This window comes from Schistocerca americana, chromosome 1, assembly GCF_021461395.2.
Source record: "Schistocerca americana isolate TAMUIC-IGC-003095 chromosome 1, iqSchAmer2.1, whole genome shotgun sequence".
Classification (NCBI taxonomy): domain Eukaryota; kingdom Metazoa; phylum Arthropoda; class Insecta; order Orthoptera; family Acrididae; genus Schistocerca; species Schistocerca americana.
This window is the reverse complement of record NC_060119.1, coordinates 1,158,099,404-1,158,118,357: the sequence shown is the minus strand read 5'-3', so window position 1 is coordinate 1,158,118,357 and position 18,954 is coordinate 1,158,099,404. Positions and strand designations below refer to the sequence as shown.

General features: G+C 41.0%; 1 protein-coding gene across 1 annotated transcript in view; it reads left to right on the top strand.

The window, feature by feature from the left end:
* Nucleotides 1-18,954, top strand: part of LOC124597664 — a 307,295-nt gene that overhangs the window by 85,471 nt on the left and 202,870 nt on the right. Inside the window, exons 6-8 of the mRNA XM_047135951.1 lie at nucleotides 6,375-6,637; nucleotides 6,729-6,972; nucleotides 7,064-7,215. Coding sequence (XP_046991907.1) covers nucleotides 6,375-6,637; nucleotides 6,729-6,972; nucleotides 7,064-7,215 — 659 coding nt within the window. The remainder of the gene's footprint in view (nucleotides 1-6,374; nucleotides 6,638-6,728; nucleotides 6,973-7,063; nucleotides 7,216-18,954) is intronic.

The window sequence follows — 18,954 nt, the reverse complement described above, 5'->3', positions numbered from 1 at the left end:
TGTTATCTTTTATATAGAAGTGTATGTTGCGGCTAATAGGCTGAATGTTTTGGTCTGTGAGAGCAGAGATTCCCGTAGTGGGGGCACAGTAACCAGTCACAATAGGGTGTCTTGGGTGGTTGGGTTTATGGACTTCAGGAAGCATGTAGGAGGTCAGAATGTGGGTAGTGGTAGGGGTGGGGTGAGAGATGGACTCTCTGGGATAGACCTAAGGATTTGAGGAGAGATTGGAGATCCTGCTGGATTGCTGGAATGTGGTTACTCTGGCAGAGTTTGTAGATGGAAGTGACACCTTGCAGAGTCCTTCTGCCAGGTAATCCATGTGGTTCGAAACAACATGGATGGAGGCATTGTCAGCAGGTTGGATTATAAGGTCGGGATCAATTTTAGGTGGTGGATTGTGGTTTTTTTATGCGGATGTAAGGTTAGTTTGCATGTTGAAGCATTTGGGAATGATAGTGAGACAAGATTCGAGGTTAAGAAATTCTGGAAAGTTAACAGAGGTCATTTGGTGCTGGTGGGGTGGATCATGGTTGGATGGAAGAGTCACCTAAGTCAGGCAGGGTTCAGTATTGGTCTTTGGTTGAGTCTGATTGGTAGGGATGGTGATGAAAAAGTGTTTCCCCTGTAGGGACCAGGAGAAGAGAGAAGGTCTTTAATAAGTCATGCATGACTGAATTTGAGAGTGGCGAAAAAGTTGAGGCCTTTGGAAAGGACTAATATTTTTGCAGCACTAAGGATTTTGGAGGAAAGGTGCATGACTGTGTTTTGGGTCTCTTTAGGTTCTGGATTATATGTGGTGGTGGGAGGGAGTTTTGGAGGTTGGGGTAAATTAGTAATTCTGCAAGACTGAGTTTGTCAGCTGTGAGGGAACATGGGGGAGGTTTGGAGGCTGTTGTAGAGGTACTGGTCAGGTTTACTTCAAGGTGAGAGTAGAAAGGGGGCAGAGTGGAGAGTTTCTTGAGGTGGTGGTGTGCGTGTTGCTCTAGTTCCTGGAGGGCAAGGGTTTCAGTGTGTTTTATGTGTTTCAGGAATTTGGGATTGCATAGCAGAAGAATTTTACAGATGGAGAGAAGGTATTTCAAGAATGTTAGGGCTTGATTGATATGGTTTTGTAGGACTATGTTGGTGACTGCTTAGGATTGGCAGAATCTGAACAGATGGAGATCATTGAGGAAGGAATTGTGGCAGGCAGAGATGGGTAATTTGAGGGTAAGGCTATTTGGGTGGATTCATATGGACAGACAGCTTGTTGGTTGTCATGCCCACGTAGAATGCAGCACAGTAGTTGCAGCTTAGCTTGTGGACCACATGACTGGTTTCACAGGGAGACCTGCCTTTTATGAGACAGGTGACGTTTGTGACCAGACTGGAGTAGGTGGTAGTGGGAAGATGTATGGGTCTCACTGGGGCCTTGGCAGACCATAATTACCCTCCCAATCTTCTACAAAAACAAATCTCCTGTGCCATATCTTTCCAGTCACCCACATCTTCCAAAGTCCCAGTGTCGAGCCACAGGGGATCATTCCCTTGTAACTCAGTACCACCCAGGACCGGAGCAACTGAATTACGCTCTCCACCAGGGTTTCGACTACCTCTCATCATGCCCTGAAATGAGAAATGTGCTGCTAACTATCCTACCCACTACCTCCTCCACCCAACAATGGTTTTCCACCATCCACCAAAACTACACAATATTCTCGTCCATCCCTACACAACCACTGCTCCTAACCCCTTTCCTCTTGCCTCATATCCCTGTAATCAGGGTTGCCACAAGTTCTGGAAATCAGGGAATACCAGGGGATTTCAAATGTGTCAGGGAAATAACAGGGCTACCAACAATCTGTGGCAAGGAAACAACTGGACCAACCTGTTGCTGAGCACACTGCCCAACATAATGTTCTTCATTTCAATAACTGCTTCACAGCCCGTGCCAAATGGATCTTTCCCACTGTCACCAACTTTTCTGAATTGCGCAGGTGGGAACTCTCCTTGCAATGTATCCTACTTTCCCATAACCCTCCTGGCCTCAACCTTCATTAGTCATTGTCCTCATTCATCTAGCCCATTCCCCGTTCCCATTTTAGCATTAAACAGACCTCTATTCCACCAACACACCCTATCTATTTACTTCTCTCCATTTCCACTACCCCCTCGGTCTCCTCCGCTCTCCGTCTAACCCCCCGACTGCTCCAAGCTGCCCTACCGTCTCTCCACCTCATCCCTGCATGCTCATCCCCAGTAGCAATTTACTGTCCCCCTCCCCTACCCTGCTATCCCTCTGCCTCCCTGCCCTAGCCTCCTCCTCATCCCCACCCAATTGCCTCTCCCGTCATATGCTGGTGCGCGCGTGCGTGCGTGGGCGTGTGTGTGCGCACGCGCGCTGGCACGTGCGCGTGTGTGTGCGTGCGCGCGCATGTGTGGCGTTTCCGCACGCACCCGCATGCTTGTGTGTGCATGTGCATGCATTTGTGTGTGTGGACACGCGTGCGCACACTTGTGTGTTGTCTATTTTTGACAGGCCTTGTTGGCCGAAAGCTTATTTTGTGATAGTCTTGTTGTTGTGCCTATCTGCGACTTACTATCTCCACTGTATGGCTATATGGTGAGTAGCAACTATCCTTTTCGTAATGTTATGACATCTATGTGTAAATTTGTATAAAACAACATAAACTATTACATACATTCTACTTTTTCTTTTACGTATGTATCATCTTGTTTGCTAGATCCACAATCTATTTAAAAAAACAGAGCAAAGAATCCTCTTTTGGTGTGACTTTAACATAAAATTATTCTCTTTTTTTGCATAACTTTAGTTAATGTGTATCTTTATGTTCATTGTATGGGAGCCTCTGTAATCATATGATATAATGGCACACCTCAAATAATTGATTTTCAGAATAATACTTAATTAAGTTTGTTGCATAATACAGTAATGACATCATTGTCGAAAGGACCAGTCAATTATTATAGTGAACCACTAGAGAGGGTGTTAGAAGAAGGGGTTATTGGTTCATACATCCAGTGTATTGCCAGAATCTAACAGCTTTTTGTTATCGTAGATTAACAATTTGTTTGTGAGAAACTTCGAGAGATTATGCAGACGTTACCCACTATCAATGCATAGCGATATATCATCTTGGTTACCAAATGTGAGAACACTTACTGCTACTTTTCTCCTTTCTGTTTCAAAATTCTATAGTGGTAATTCTACATAAATACATCTGATATTAATCAGTCCTCCTTTCCTTTCCTTCCTATCCCATACGCTAAGTCTCCCCTGACTTGCAGTTCTGGGTGACTTTCCCAAAATCTGCCCCTTTTCCTAGACGTCTCCAGTCATTTTCCTTCACCCTTCTTCCTTCCCCTTCAACCCTTCTGCCTGAAGAAGAAGCCACTGGCTCCGAAAACTTGCCAATCACAACAGTTCTTTATGTGTGTGTGTTCTGCCACTGCTTGGTGAGTAGATTTTTTATCTACCCAATTAAATAATTGGATATAATAGAGGGAAACAATCCATGTGGGAAAAATATATCTAAAAACAAAGATGATGTGACTTACCAGACGAAAGCGCTGGCAGGCCGATAGACACACAAACAAACACAAATATGTACACAAAATTCAAGCTTTCCCAACCCATGGTTGTTTCGCCAGGAAAGAGGGAAGGAGAGAGAAAGATGAAAGGATGTGGGTTTTAAGGGAGAGGGTAAGGAGTCATTCCAATCCCGGGAGCGGAAAGACCTACCTAGGGGCAAAAAAGGACAGGTATACACTCGCACACACACACATATCCATCCACACATATACAGACACAAGCAGACATTTGTAAAGGCAAAGAATTTCGGCAGAGATGTCAATCGAGGCGGAATTAAATAATTTTATCAATAATTGATTGTTTTAATTGTTATAGTTAATTTGATCAATAATTGATTATTTTCATTGTTATAATTAATTGGATCGGAAGTCATCTGGGGCTACACAGCCCTACAAGACTTAATAAACTATGCCTATTGTACCCACACTGTAGAAAGTATGAACCCTCCCAGGTGTGCATATTCATGCAAATATCCCCTAGAAAACTTACCATACTGAAGTACAATGCTTAAATTCAAATTTTTTCTTCTATCTGATAGATTTTTTCCTTCCTCCCCCCCCTCTCTCTTACCCAGTCTTAGCTCAAAAATGGTATGTAAATGCTCTGAGCATCATTTCAGGAATGGGCATTATTGCTTCAGAACATAGCTGTCCCTCAGAACTGTCACTTTGTACATTTCTTATGCAAAACCATACAATAACCACATTCACACGCAGGATACATCATGCAGATCCCTTGTATTGCCAACCCTTGGCCAGACATGCATACAACATTCTCCTATCAACAATATACTATGCTATTCAAAAGTAAGAACAATGCTCTCCCATTATGTCTAAGCATATACGTGCTTATATTATGGAAATGATAGTTGTTACTCACAGATAGGCACGACAAAAGGACTGTGAAACAAGTAAGCTCTTGCACGTGCGCGCGCACACACACACACACACACACACACACACACACACACACACACACACACAAAGTCTCTGGGCCGCCAAGACCATACTGTCTGCAACAGTGCATGATGGGAGAAGCAGCCTGGGTGGTGAGGATAAGGAGGAGACTGGGGCAGGGAAGGGGAGTGATAGCAGGGTAGGGATGGGGACAGTAAAGTGCTGCTTGTGGGAGCATACCGGGATGAAGTGTGGAGAGGCTACGGCAGCTAGGTGCAGTTGGGACATTAGACGGAGGGAAGGGAAAGGGGTGAGAGGCAGTGGAAAATGAGTTAATTAAAATAATTGGGTGCATTTGTGGAATTGGGAAGGATCCATATGGCACAGGCTGTGAAGCAATCAATGAAATGTGTCACATAGGGCAGCGGCCTCAGCAACCAAATGATCCACACTTTCTCAGTGGCTATGCATGTGGACACACAGCATGTTGGTTGTTGTGCCCACGTAGAACGCAGCACAGTGATTGCAGCTTAGCCTGTAGATCATATGACTGGTAGTCCTGCCTTTGATTGGATAGGTGATGCTTGTGACCGGACTGGAATAGGTAATAGTGGATGTATGGGAAAGACCTGTGAATAGCAGCTATCCTTTTCATTGTATTGTCGTTATTCTATCCTGCAATTTCCACTGTTCGTGCTTGTTTCATAATCCACAGAAATGTCAGATATGCTTTGTTCTTACATCTTGCAGCTAGCAAAAGGCCTGAATGTTACCCCCAAAGTGCCCAATATGGCTTCAATAGTTCAAGTCGAAATTTCTTATACCATAAATTTTGAAGTTTTTAAGGCAATTTTAACATTCCTTTTTCTTTCCACAGACCTTTTTCAGCAAGTACAACCACCTTGGGATGAGGCAAACTTTTGATAACAAATGGTCCCTCATGTAAAGGATGGAACTTGATTCTTACTGTAACAACATTTAAGCTATGTTTGTCACATTTTAGCAACGCTTGATCTCCCGTATTGAATTATACTTCTTTTCCTTTTATCTCCTTTGTTAATAATTCTTTAATGTTAATTTCTACTCCTTGTTGTGGTACTTTCTCATTTGGCCAGCCAATCCATTTCGGTAATGATTCGTCGTCTAATTTACACTCTGTTACTTTTGTAGGTGATATTTTTGTAAGTGAATGTGGTAAGTTGTTTAAAACTACTACAAAAACCTTGATCATCTCAAACCATCTTATTATTGAAGTATGCTCTCATTTTTCTCTACAGATTAGCTGGAGGATGGTACCTGGATATTAAAATATGCTACATTTTCCTATGTTAGAAATTCTTTGAAATTTTCAGCAGCAATTTGTGCTCCTTTATGAGCTAGAAGAAGAGTGATCACTTAGTTTAGCTGTCACTATGCAGGTTGTAACTTTCTTCATAGGATGTAATGGTTCTACGCTTCGATCAGCATAGGGTTGCTACAAGAATGGATGTCATTCCACCCTGCAAATTGTCTATTAAAGTGTCATTTCCAATTTCATTGTCAATTTATTTAGTCATGGTTTGTGTTGGTTTCTGTATTGGCCACGTGATTTATAGTATTATCTGGTAGTGTAGTTTCAGCCATCAATCGCATTTCTTGTAAATGTGATGTACTAACTTCAACTTGTAAACAAACTTCTCCTTCTGACGGTCCTTATGGAAACTTTACTATGTCTTTCTTAAAGTTGAATAAGACTTTTATTTCTGTGAGCCAATCCATGCCTAACAATTGCTCTTTGGTAAAATTTAAGAAGTTAAGTTTCACATGGAAACTTCCATCTGCTCTCAAATGTTTACACATAGAGGCACTATTTTATGAAAACAAAATCTGTATTTCTGTTCCAGGTTTTGGTGAAACGTCTACATGATGGTCCAAGTGAAGGTAGCACATTAGTCATGGACACCAAACCTTTTGAGATTATTTACAAAGTATATCACATAGATAGCATGATAATGCTTGGAGTCATTAACAGTTTAGAATACTGCCTATCTTCTTCTGATGAAAGTGAAAGAAGAGAAGTGTTGGAGTTTCTGTGTTGTTTTTTCTCAGAACAGCATTCAAGTGTTGCTTCAGACTATAAGAAACTGTGGAATGCTTTTCTTTTGAAGTGTGTAAAGTATTTTTTGTAATATTTCCAATAATGGTGACTACCTATGAGGAAAAAAAAAAATACTGAGATCCACTTACTTTCTTTTCAGGCTACGAGCTGAAGAAATGGCTGGAGATGTTGTGTGTAAGCACACATACAATTTTCTTGTGAATCATCCCGAACTAAGTTCGGATTATAAATGTGTGCTCAAAAAATTAATTCGTACCAAAAGACCAAGTTTACGCAAGGAGCTGCTGTTCCAGATAACAAAAGCAATACTCCATGAGAGCAGCTTAATCTTGCATGATGATCAGTTGCTGCAGTTAATGGCAGAACGCATAAGGACAGATTTTGTGAGCTTTTCAATATACTTGTTACATGCAATAATGGTATAAAGTAACGTCACATGAGATGTTATGTTGGTGTTCTACTCTAAATTTTCAGGTCGATGTACGTTTGTGTGCGCTGAGATGTTTAGGACTGATATGCAGGAAATACCCTGCTGCTGTCTGTCCTGTTCTCAAAGAAAGGATTATTTGGCTACACAATTTTTTACTGGAACATTACATTAATAGTAATTCCTGCAATAGTGATAGGTATGCTTATTTCTCAAATGTTTCTCTCTTCTGTACAAAAATTTATTTAGAACTTGCATATATTTCATTCACAAAAGGCAAATAAATAAATAAGAAAAAGTCTCTTAAAGGGGGCAGGTTTACTCCATTGAGATGACAAAAGTTTTTGGATAGCTATATGCACATATAAAGATGACAGTAGTATTGTGTACACCAGGTATAAAAGGGCAGTGCATTGGGGAACTGTCATTTTTACTCGGGTGATTCATGTGAAAAGTTTTTCGACATGATTATGGCCACACAATGGGAATTAATGGACTTTAAACAAAGAATGTTATTTGGAGCTAGACACAGGGACGTTCCATTTCAGAAATTGTTAGTGAATTCAATATTCTGAGATCCACAATGTCAAGAGTGTCCCGAAAATACCAAATTTCAAGCATTACCTCTCATCATGGACAACACAGTGGCTGGTGGTCTTTCCATAATGGCCAAGAGCAGTGGCATTTGCATAGAGTTGTTGGCACTAACAGACAAACAACACTGCATGAAATAAGTGCAGAAATCAGTTTGGAATGTACCACGAACATATTTTTATATTAGGACAGTACAGTGAAAGTTGGCATTAATGGGCCATGGCAGCAGACGACTGATGCATGTGCCTTTTCTAACAGCACATCATCACATGCAGTGCTCTCTTGGACTCATGACCATATCGGTTGGTTCTCAGACACTGTAAAACTGTGGCCTGGTCAGATGTCAGATGTGTCTGGATTTCAGTTGGTAAGATCTGATGGCAGGGTTAGGGTGTGGCACAGTCCCTATGAAGCCATGGACCCAAGTTATCAGCAAGACACTGTGCAAGCAGGTGGTGGCTCCATAATGGTGTGGGCATATTTTACATGGAATGGACTGGGTCCTTTGGTGTAACTGAGCTGATCATTTGACTGGAATGGGTATCATTCAGCTACTTCAAGACCATTTACTGCCATTCATGGACTTAATGTTCCCAAAACAGTGGACTTTTTATGGATGACAATGTTCCCGTCACTGGGCCACAGTTGTTTGTGATTGGTTTGAAGGACATTCTAGACAATTTGAGTGAATGATTTGTCCAGTCAGATAGTCTGACAGAAATCCCATTGAACATTTATCGAGAAGTCAGTTCGTGCACAAAATCCTGCACTGGCAACACTTTCAAAATTATGGACATCTATAGAGGCAGCATGGCTCAATATTTCTGCAGAGGACTTCCAACGACTTGCTGAGACCATGCAGTGATGAGTTACTGCACTACACTGGACACTAGGTGGTCCAACACAATATTAGGATGTACCCCACGACTTTTCACTTCAGTGTAATTCAGAGAATGACAGCTAGTGAAGAGGTACTTGAACAGCAGTGAAAGTTTGTGCTGACAAGAAAACTCTTCCCCTTAGAATAGGGCATTCAAACACATGGTGATCAGTTTGTCCACAAGATGATTCTTCGTGCTGTTGTGGTCAGGACTGTGTGAATTAACATCTGTTACCTGTAACACATATAGTGCAATGCAAGTCCATCCAGATAGTGACATGCTGCCTGCTGAAAAGCTCATCTAACAATTCAAGTTTATTTATGAGTTACTAGTCACAAATTGTGAGCTGACAGTGAGGTGTGGGACTGACGTAAGTTCCTATGTAAATAATGGCTCGTCACAAACTTCAAAATGGGGGGGGGGGCGAGATCAATGCTCCTGTGCAGATGAATGTAGATGCAAACCAGTGCAGTCAACAAAATCAACAGTTAAAGTAATGTTCATTTTGAATAAACGACAGAAAATTGTTAGTCACTGTTTTTATTTTAGCATTGAATAATTGTCATTGCTAGTAATGATCTTATAAGGCACAGTCTCAAAGACATGCTTAATCTTGACCAAGGACTGTTACTGTTCAATTAACCTGCAAAGTTTATTAAAGTTGTAATACAGTGGAATAGAGTGTTAATTATGGCATGACAACGTGCATTTTCAATGTCGTGTTGTGAAATGACAAATATAACCTTTGTTGTTGAATAGGCTTCATATGTTTTTATGAAAAAATGCTTTCCCTTTGTGACATCCAAACTGTGTGGTGTGGTCTTTGTTCTCCTACTTACCTGTACTGTATCTGTAGTTATTCAACAGCTTCAGTAGTAAATTGTTGAAAGTGTCCATAATATCAATCTTTATCACTAGTGCAAACCTCACTGGTAAGATCTCCCTATTACATCTTCTGGTCTTCTATTCCTTATAAATCAGTGCAGGGTGTATATGACCCGGGACAACTGAGAGATTCGGGAAAAACCCAGGAATTTTTTCATCCGGTAGAAAACTGGGAAAAATACAGGAATTTTTTAGAATTCCGGGAATTTTTTGTTGTTTTAGTTTTCAGTTAAATTTTTGTAATTTTGACTGGTAAGAACCGTTACTCTAACAAAGGATATTACTGTATCCCGCTACTGCAGAATAATACTGCAGCATTAAAACATGAATGAGGGAAAAAAACGAAAATAAAACTTAAATTGCAAAGGAAATGCACCATATAAAATAATACAGTACTCGTACAAGTGTCTGCCAACAGCAAAATGTGTCAAAGGCTTTCGGAAGACTATGCAATGCTTCATAACAACAAATTGCCTTCAATGAGCGTGATGTCACAACTGTTTACATTAGACTCATTTAATCAGTTACAAGTGGGCTCATGCACATGCACAGTTGAGTCGCATATGAGTAGTACCTTCTCCCGCTTCTGGCTACAGAAATGTGGCTGTTGGCTGTGAAAGCAGCAATAGCAGCAACCAGCCACATGGTACCCGGAAAAATTTTACTGGCGTGCCCACGCTGCCAGATTGACGCATGTGCAGCAGGCCCGGATCTAGTGGGGAGTATGAGGGCAAACTGGGGTATCTGAACCGGGCATCAATTTCGGGGGGGTGGGGGCAAATTCATATTCTTGAGGAAAAAAAAAAAACCCTTGTTTCACAAAGCGCCTAGCATCCAGTGCACGTTGGGTTATCGATTATTCATATGATTTTGAAATGCACTCCTGCTGGTTTTTGAACACATTCTAAGATGATTTCTAATGAAATATAAGTTGATTTTTGAATGCATACGTGATGTCTCTGCCAGGGGAATCCTTGACACATCTAGAAATAAACTTTCCTGCAGACAAAGTGGGACAGGGCTATATGAGCTGAGCAAAATAAAGCCGAACCGGTGAATGCCAAGTGCTGCTTGTTTATGTGGTTGATTCGGTTTGTGAATGTTCAGCGTTGTTATAATTACTAGCGAAATCCATAGATTCAGATTACCAGAGTGGTAATAAACAACTAACAGGTAAGAAAGATTATGTATTATCTTCTCGATGTATCCAAGAAAGTGAAATTTTGACAGAAATTTTTTGGCCAGATTGCTACACGAGACAGGCCAGTAATAGTCCCCGGCCAGCAGCCGCTCAAGTTCCATTCTGGCAGTAGCGCGCAAAACGCACTGTACGAACATGTAATAACACCTAACCGGAGAATAATCACTGGATAACTAAACCGGTGATTGTGGCAGGGTTAGTAAAGTTAACCGGAGAATGAGTTTTGACAGTGGTAGGAATAGTTACAGAATTAGTGATGACTAGACTGTTTGTTAGAACGAGGAAGGAGAAGAAATGAGGACATCACACAAATTGTGGAAGAATATGAAGATTCCAAATTTATACAAAAATTTTGTTCTACTACTTTTCGGTTTCATGCATAGGAAACTGGAGTGTATGAATTAAATGTGAAACTATTTCCTAACGTAAAGCTTTTTGCTTGTAGTAGGGCAAATAGGTATTTCGTATTGGTACTTCATGAATTATATTCTGACATATTATAAAAATGATCATTATTGCTAAAACAGTCTCGCCTATTTGGTGTGTGTTACAATCGCTGAAATATTAGAAAGGCCTATTTTGTTTTCTCCAGCACACAGTGACAAAATAGACGTAATCAGATTGAGAAACCACATCAGTCTTGGGTACTATTTGTATTAACAGCTTTTTCAATATTAGACAGCGACATTTCTATTTTTCATGTAGCAAAACGTTTGACGAACTTTGATAGGGTAATAGTCCTTTTGCAGAAAGGAAAGCACGCCATGTAAAGCTGTAGTAAGATTAGAGAGAAAAATCGCTAGGACCTAAGGATTGAAGAAATGTGTACTGTCTTGCCTGTCTCTTGTCTTGACTGGTTTTAGGTGTCCTATATTTAATTTTATGTCACACAAGAGAGCAAGTTATTAGCTAATAGGCAATAAAGAGTCCAGTTTTTCTGAAGCGTTCTTGTTCTCCTGGTTACAAATAATCATATCCAGTATTAATTGTGAGGGGTTTCTCGCTCTCTCTCTCTCTCTCTCTCTCTCTCTCTCTCTCTCTCTCTCTCTCTCACACACACACACACACACACACACACACACACACACACACACACACACACAAACAAAGGGGGCAGGATGTCAAACTGGCTGACTGGGAGTAGGAGAGGTGCTACAGGACATTTTAGTTTCCACTGTCCTGAAATAGTTTGATGGCATCCATTATAAAATATCCACGTTTGAGTTCCACAGAGCAAATAACAGTGACGTGCGGTATAACAATGTTGTTTGAAGTTGCATGGCACCTCACGGCACACTTGAGACCAAATAAGATCAGAGATTTATGTCGGTATTAAAAATTTTGCTGGCGTATTTGTGTGATGTATCTTAAAGTGTAACATGCGCTAAACAGATCAACATTATAAGTGAAAGCTTAGCTTCTCTTGTAGCTTATTAATCTTCGAGACAAATAATATATGCGAAAGCTTTGCTTTTGTTGTAGCAACACTATGTATATTAATATAAACCATTAACTTTTCCTGTTGGTGGAATTCGAATTTATACTTTCGTAATACGAAAATGTGCAGCGTACATGTTGCTGCACATCAAAGATCTTTCCAAAACGTGTTTTTCCACCCCTGAGTATCATTTTCTAAACTGCCAGGAAATTCTACGCTGCTGTATAAAACCATATCCAATCAAAGGATAAGTTTTACAGTTCCGAGGGAAAATATACTGTCACCTAACATGGCAAACGCATATTTTCACCTGGAAGAAAACATATTTTTAACCGGGAGATCCAGGAAAAATCCGGGAATTTTTTCTCTTTGTCTGCGTATACACCCTGCAGTGGTGCCCATTACTTATGATAATTACAACGGTGCTTTACAGCCACTCTTCTTTACAAAGAAGCACATGTTCTACCATTTTTATGGGTAATGCTTGCTGTGTCCATAGCATCTTATAAGCCACACACATCACCTCAGGGAATTTGTCAGTCTTAACTTGTTACAGATTTGGAGAAACCAGGGTTCCTGAACACTGGACTGGACTAGTGTACCTCTATCGATCTAAGCCCCATTTGGTGGGCTTCAGTGGCCAGTGTGTGGTATAATGGTGGAACACAGCATGTCCAGGGAGTAAGGATATTGATGTAACCGGCCATATTGTGGGAGTGGGTCAGACCTCTTTATAAAATTTATAAGGTTGAATAATGAAGTGGATGCATGTTCAGATAAAACAGCCATTAGTGCGTGACCTCTGGGGCACATGACAAACCCCATTTGTGTTGGGCTTGTTCAGACAATGCAAGATTCTGCCTGGATTAACATCTACTGTAGTAACTACATTGCGAGAACACAACAGAATCTACTAAAACAGAAATAAACATTCTTAGTGATTTGGGTGAATCTTAGGATAGCAAAAACACCAAAAGAAAGAGACTAGGTAGTATCAAAATTGAAGACAGTTTATCATGACAGGGTTTTGCTCAGCTTATCAGAATCTGTTTATAATCATGAAATAAAAAAGCTGTTTTAGAGGTTTGACATTTCTCCAGAAAAATGACTTAGTTGCCCCTCCTTTCCCTGCCCCCAAAAATCAAAGAGCCTGCAGAAACACCACGGAGATCTATCAACCGCCTTAAATCAAAGTGGGGGTGAGAGCCCATTTTGATGGAACTCCCCCACACCCTTCATGAAATGTGGTGTTGTTTTGTGTTGTATCATTGCACACAACAGAGCTCCAGGAAAATGGAAAGGACAAGAGCTGGCTGAAGATCATATAAATAATGTAATGAGTAAATTGCAGTTCAGGAAAAGTAGCAGCATTCTCTTTTGTATTAGCTCACCAGTTTTTCCAGAATGTACTAAACATAGATTTATTAGGCTGAAAGTAAGACCATACATGCTAAATTCCTTATAATGTTTAAAGTGCCAAAGATTGGGCCCATCACCATGCGATCTAAAGGTCCAGCAAATTGCTCTATGCGACTCAAGCAGGTGGAATGAAATACCCTATGCCAGAATTCTGTGCAAAATATGTAGATGAATTGTGCAGTCTGGAACAGGGTTTTCCCTGTGTTTCTAGAAGAGGGAAAAATTCAATAGCTGAAGGTAATAAAATGCATACTGTATACTGAGGTGAAGAAAACAGAAAGTCCCTTCAGTTCCCAACATTTGCAACATCTTTCGAATTTCAGTGAACAAAAGCACTAAAAAGAAATAAAATGTTATCAACACACTCTCAGATCATAGATTCTAACACACCCAGTTGCAAGTTGTTTGAGAGCTTACTGTTGACTCCAAACCAGACCCAGTGATCAGTGGATCTATAGGCTCTGATGCAACATTGTACCTCAGCTTAAATTGACTATAGCAAATATGGAGGAGAAAGCTGCAGGGATGTACAAAATAAAATAAAAAAAAAAAGAATGAAAATAAGAAAGCTATCTGTTACCATGATTTGCAGCCTGTATGTTTAGACTGCAATACTTGATACATAGCAGGAGCTGCTTATGGTGTGACACGCTTATGGTCCACTGTTGTGTCCACCCTTGCAGAAGTTCTCTGCTGTTGCTCATTGTGCAATGGAATGTATATTTTGAACTAACCAGGAACAATGGGGCCATTTGGAATTCGTATGAAGCGGGACCTAGAGGCAACTGGTGCAGACCATATTATTATGCTGAACAGAATGTGTAATTTTTCACCATCCTAGTTAAATAGGGTGCTAAATTTTAGATTCCTGTGTGTAAATTTGAATCAGAGCATCCAAACAAGATTGCAGTTCTGACCATGAGAAACTTCATATCTTCCTACATTCCCTTCTTCGTGTTGGGTTTTTCTCTTATGAGCATGATTTCTGTGGTGTTTCACAAAGTCATTTCCAGTTATGGTGTAATAGGGCATTATAATGACTCTACCTCATCCTGGTGCTCGAGCAGCAGAGGCGTGCGCATCACCTGTGAAGCACACTACCTGTGCTTGGCCAGAAGAAGAGCCGTGAAGCTCTGCTTGGGCTGAGGCGTGACGCTAAGCAGATTGTTGTCCGTCGTTATTACGACACAGCAAAATTGTTGTGTCCTCGCATCACAGAATGGGCAGAAATGGGCAGAAGAAGGAGGCAGACACAGAGAAGAAGCCTTTGACACCATAACCCAGCCGGAATGCGTAACGGAAGTGCAAAGAGCATCATCTACCTGTCCCTACTCTGTACATACAGTGCAATAGAGGGTCATGGACAGAGATATATGATGTCATAGCCAGCTGCTGCAGGGAAGTAGTAGGTGTAGAGGCCCTTGACTCGGACGCCATCGTCCAGCTGCAGGCAGTGAGCGTGGCCAACCACTTCGTACAAAGAGTTCTGTGGCCACCCACATTGTTGATCCACCTACTGTGGAGAAGCAATCCAAGACCCTGATCAGAAGGACATCCTCTGTCAGTAGCACTCATTACTTTGTGAGAAGAAAGAGCTACTTGTGTTTCAGAACGATATTTTCTGAATCCCTGGTATCTGTTTGTCAATAAATTGTTTTCTTAGAGTTAATTCATAATGTTTGAAGACAATGTATGTTCCAAAATCCTGCTGCAAATATACTTAGTGATATGGGTCTGTAATTCAGCAGATTACTCCTTTTTTGAGTATTGGTGTGACCTGTGCAACTTTCTAGTCTTTCAATGAGCAAGCAGTTGCATATGATTGCTGAGTGTGGAGCTATTGTATCAGCATGCTCTGAAAGGAATCTCATTGGTATATGGTTTGGACTGGAGACTTTGCCTTTATTAAGCAATTTGAGTTGCTTCACTATGCCGAAAATATCTAGTGTTTAAGTTGCTCATGTTGACATTTGTTTTTGATTCAGATTCTGGAATATTTATTTTGTCATCTTTGGTGAAGGAATTTTAGAAAAGCGTGTTTAGTAACTTTGGATTATCAACAAAGTACGAAAAGACAATTGCTACTTACCATAAAGAAGACACGGTATGCTTTTTAATTGCTTCTGCAACAGTGTTCTGATGTGTTTTGTGGTCCATGGGGTATCAGTACCATCTCTCAGTGGCTCTCGATACCATTTCTTTGAATTTAAATCACAGCTTGTCTATGTTTACAGAGTCAGAGTAGGAGAAATTGATTGTTAGGACAGCATCAAGAGAATTTTTATCTGCTTTTTTAAAATAGAGATGCTTTGCGTTTATTTTTGGTAGATTTGGATGAAACAGTATTCAGTCTTCTTACAGCGACCTTGTGGTCACTAATTGTATATCCGTCTTGATGCCCCCTGTTTGTTCAGAATTATTTATTACTGAGAGATCAAGTATGTTTTGCAACCATTCACACTTTGAGTGAGTTCCTGAACTAACTGTTCAAAATAGTTTTCGGAGACTGCTTTCAGTATGATATTGGATGACATTTTATGCCTATCACCAAATTTAAACATGTGTTTTCATCTGCATGTTGAGGATAGATTGAAGTCACCGCTAATTATAATAGTACAAGAGGGGTATCTATTTGAAATGAGACTCAAGTTTTCTTTGAACTGTTCAGCAGCTGTGTCATCTGAGTTGGAGGGGAGGGGAGGGGGTTGGGGTTGATAAAAGGAACCTATCGTTAATTTATTCCAGTTGTCAAGTGTAACCTCTACCCATGCTAATTCACAAAGAGTATGAACTTCAGTTTCACTATAAATCCTGCAAAATGAAGTTACGATATTTATGTAGAAGTTTATCTGCATAGTGGAGCTGTGCTTGAAATTTAAACTCTTGTACAGCATTCTGTGGGCAGATGTTTCACAAATGAAGTTATAAAAATGTGGAAAATACCCACCTTGGTTTAATAATAACATCTGTAAAAGTAGTTCATTGTACTGTTCATATGACTGAGCCTGAAGGGAAACAGTCATGTGAATAGTAATAGCAATTTTTGCCGTCCTCAAGAAAAGATGTACATAACATTTATAATTTCCAAAGTCAGATATGAGCAAAAAACCTCTCAGAGATAACCAGATAATTCATTTCAAACAATTGAAACTTCAGGTAGGGACATCAACAATATAGGAAAAGACAGATTGCTACTTACCATAAAGATGACATGTCAAGTTGCAGACAGGCACAATCAAAAGACACTTACAGGGTGGCGCACGAAATGTGTTACCAATTGTTTCTTTCTCAATTTACGACACACATTAGATATCCTGCTGGGATCTCTACAGCAGTACTAGCAGAGCTCGGAAAAACAAATGAGTTACGAAATGACGTGTAATTCACAATACTGCCGCTAGGAGATTAGTAAGCAGCTATGGCTGACAATGGAAGACTGACGACACAGCAACGATCGGCAATTGTGTTACTTTTTCATGAAACGAAAAGCCTTGTTGTGACTCAGAGGTGTTTTCAACAACAGTTTAACACACGATGGGTCCCTTGCAAGAAGACCATCCACAGGTTGTAGGATAAATTTGTACAGGAAGGAACAGTATTGTAAGCGAAGCGACCTCGGCCTAAGCCTGTTTGTTCGCCAGAGAATATTGAAGTGGTACGAGTTGCTGTACAGAGAAGTCCCGGGAAATCGTATAGAAAGGCAGCAGTGCAACTGGGAATATCCAGACGCTCCGTTCAACACATTCTTAAAAGTGACCTCCATATGTACCCATACAAGATGACCTGTGCACGGAAGCTCACAGAAGAACACAAGCAGCAGAGACTACTGTTTGCTCAGTGGGCAGAGGATAGGGAAGAAACTCACAACAACGTTTGGTTTTCAGACGAGGTGCATTTTCATTTAGACGGCGTGGTTAACAAACAAAATGTACGCTTTTGGGCCACTGAAAACCCACAAGTGCTTCATGAACGACAACATTATGCTCTGAGGATTACAGCGTGGGCAGCAATTTCCAGTCATGGACTTATTGGACCCTTTTTCTTTGAAGAAACTGTGAACAGTGAGCGTTATTTGAGTATGCTTTGCAATAGCTTCATTCCACAGCTTCTTGCTACTGCCTTTCCCTTCAACACGCAGTGTTTCATGTAAGATGGAGCAAGGCCACATACTGCAAACACTGTGTTGGAGTTTTTACACAAGCATTTCGACATGGGGATCATTTCACTCAGGTTTCCAGGTCACTTCAATGACGAACAAAATTGGCCCCCCAATAGTCCAGACCCGAACCCATGTGACTTTTTTCTTTTGGGTACCTAAAGGAAAAAATTTCCCGGAAACGTCCACGTGATTTAATGGAGCTCAGAAGACTTATTCTTCAAGCTTGCAGTGAAATTTCAGAAGACATGTGCCGTTGGGCAATCACTAAATTCAGTGTTCATTTGAAGGAAGTTAGGAAACGAAATGGTGGACATATTGTACATGTGCTGAGTTAGAACAAATCTACGTGGACGGCTCTTCGTTGTAGTATATGTTCCTTTCAGGCGGTATTGACAATAAAGTTTATATTCAAAAACAAAATGGTAACACATTTCGTACGCCTCCCTGTACACAAAGTTTCTTGCCACAATCTTCATCAGTAAAGAGTGTACACCATTCAGGCACACACACACACACACACACACACACACACACACACACACACACACGACCGCCAACTCCAGCACCTCGAGCCAGTATTAAACTATCACCTGCAATGCAAGCAGCAATCTGGAAGGGAGGACGTGGGGAAGGGTATTGGATAGTAGTGTACAGGTGGGGAGAGAGAGAAATGCTGTGTGGTGGAGTATGCAGGAACTAGATTGCCAACAACTGCAGTGTCATGTGGTTGTGAGGCAGGCAGGTGGGAAGGAAAGGAGCAAATAAAAAATGAGCAGCAGGGAAAGATTGGCTAAAACGTTGGTAGAGGGCTGAAAATAAACAGGGTGGGAGATGAGAATGAGGAGGAGAAGATAGGACAGAGGGGGTGGAAACTGTTGGGTGGAGAGTTTGAGGATAATATGTTACCATAGGTTGAGGCTAGGATAGTTATGGAAGCAGACAATGTACTGTAAGGATAACTCCCATCTGCACAGTTCAGAAAAACTGGTGGTGGAGGGAAGGACTCAGATGGCTTGGGTAGTGAAGCAGCCATTGAAATTAAGTGTGTTATGTTCAGCTGCATGCTGCGTCACAGGGTAGTCTACTTTGCTCTTGGCCACAGTTTGGCAGTGGCCGTTCATCCTGGTGGATAGCTGCTTGGTAGTCATACCAATATAAAAACCTGTGCAATGATAGTATCAGAGTTGATCATTGACATGGTGGCTTTCATAGGTGGCCCAACCGTTTATGGGTAGGATAAACCTGTGACAGTATTGGAATAGGAAGTGTTGGGTGGGTGGGTTGGGCAGGTTTTGTACACGGGTCTTCCACATGGATATGATCCTTGTGGCAAGGGGTTGGGATTGGGAGTGTCATGTAGA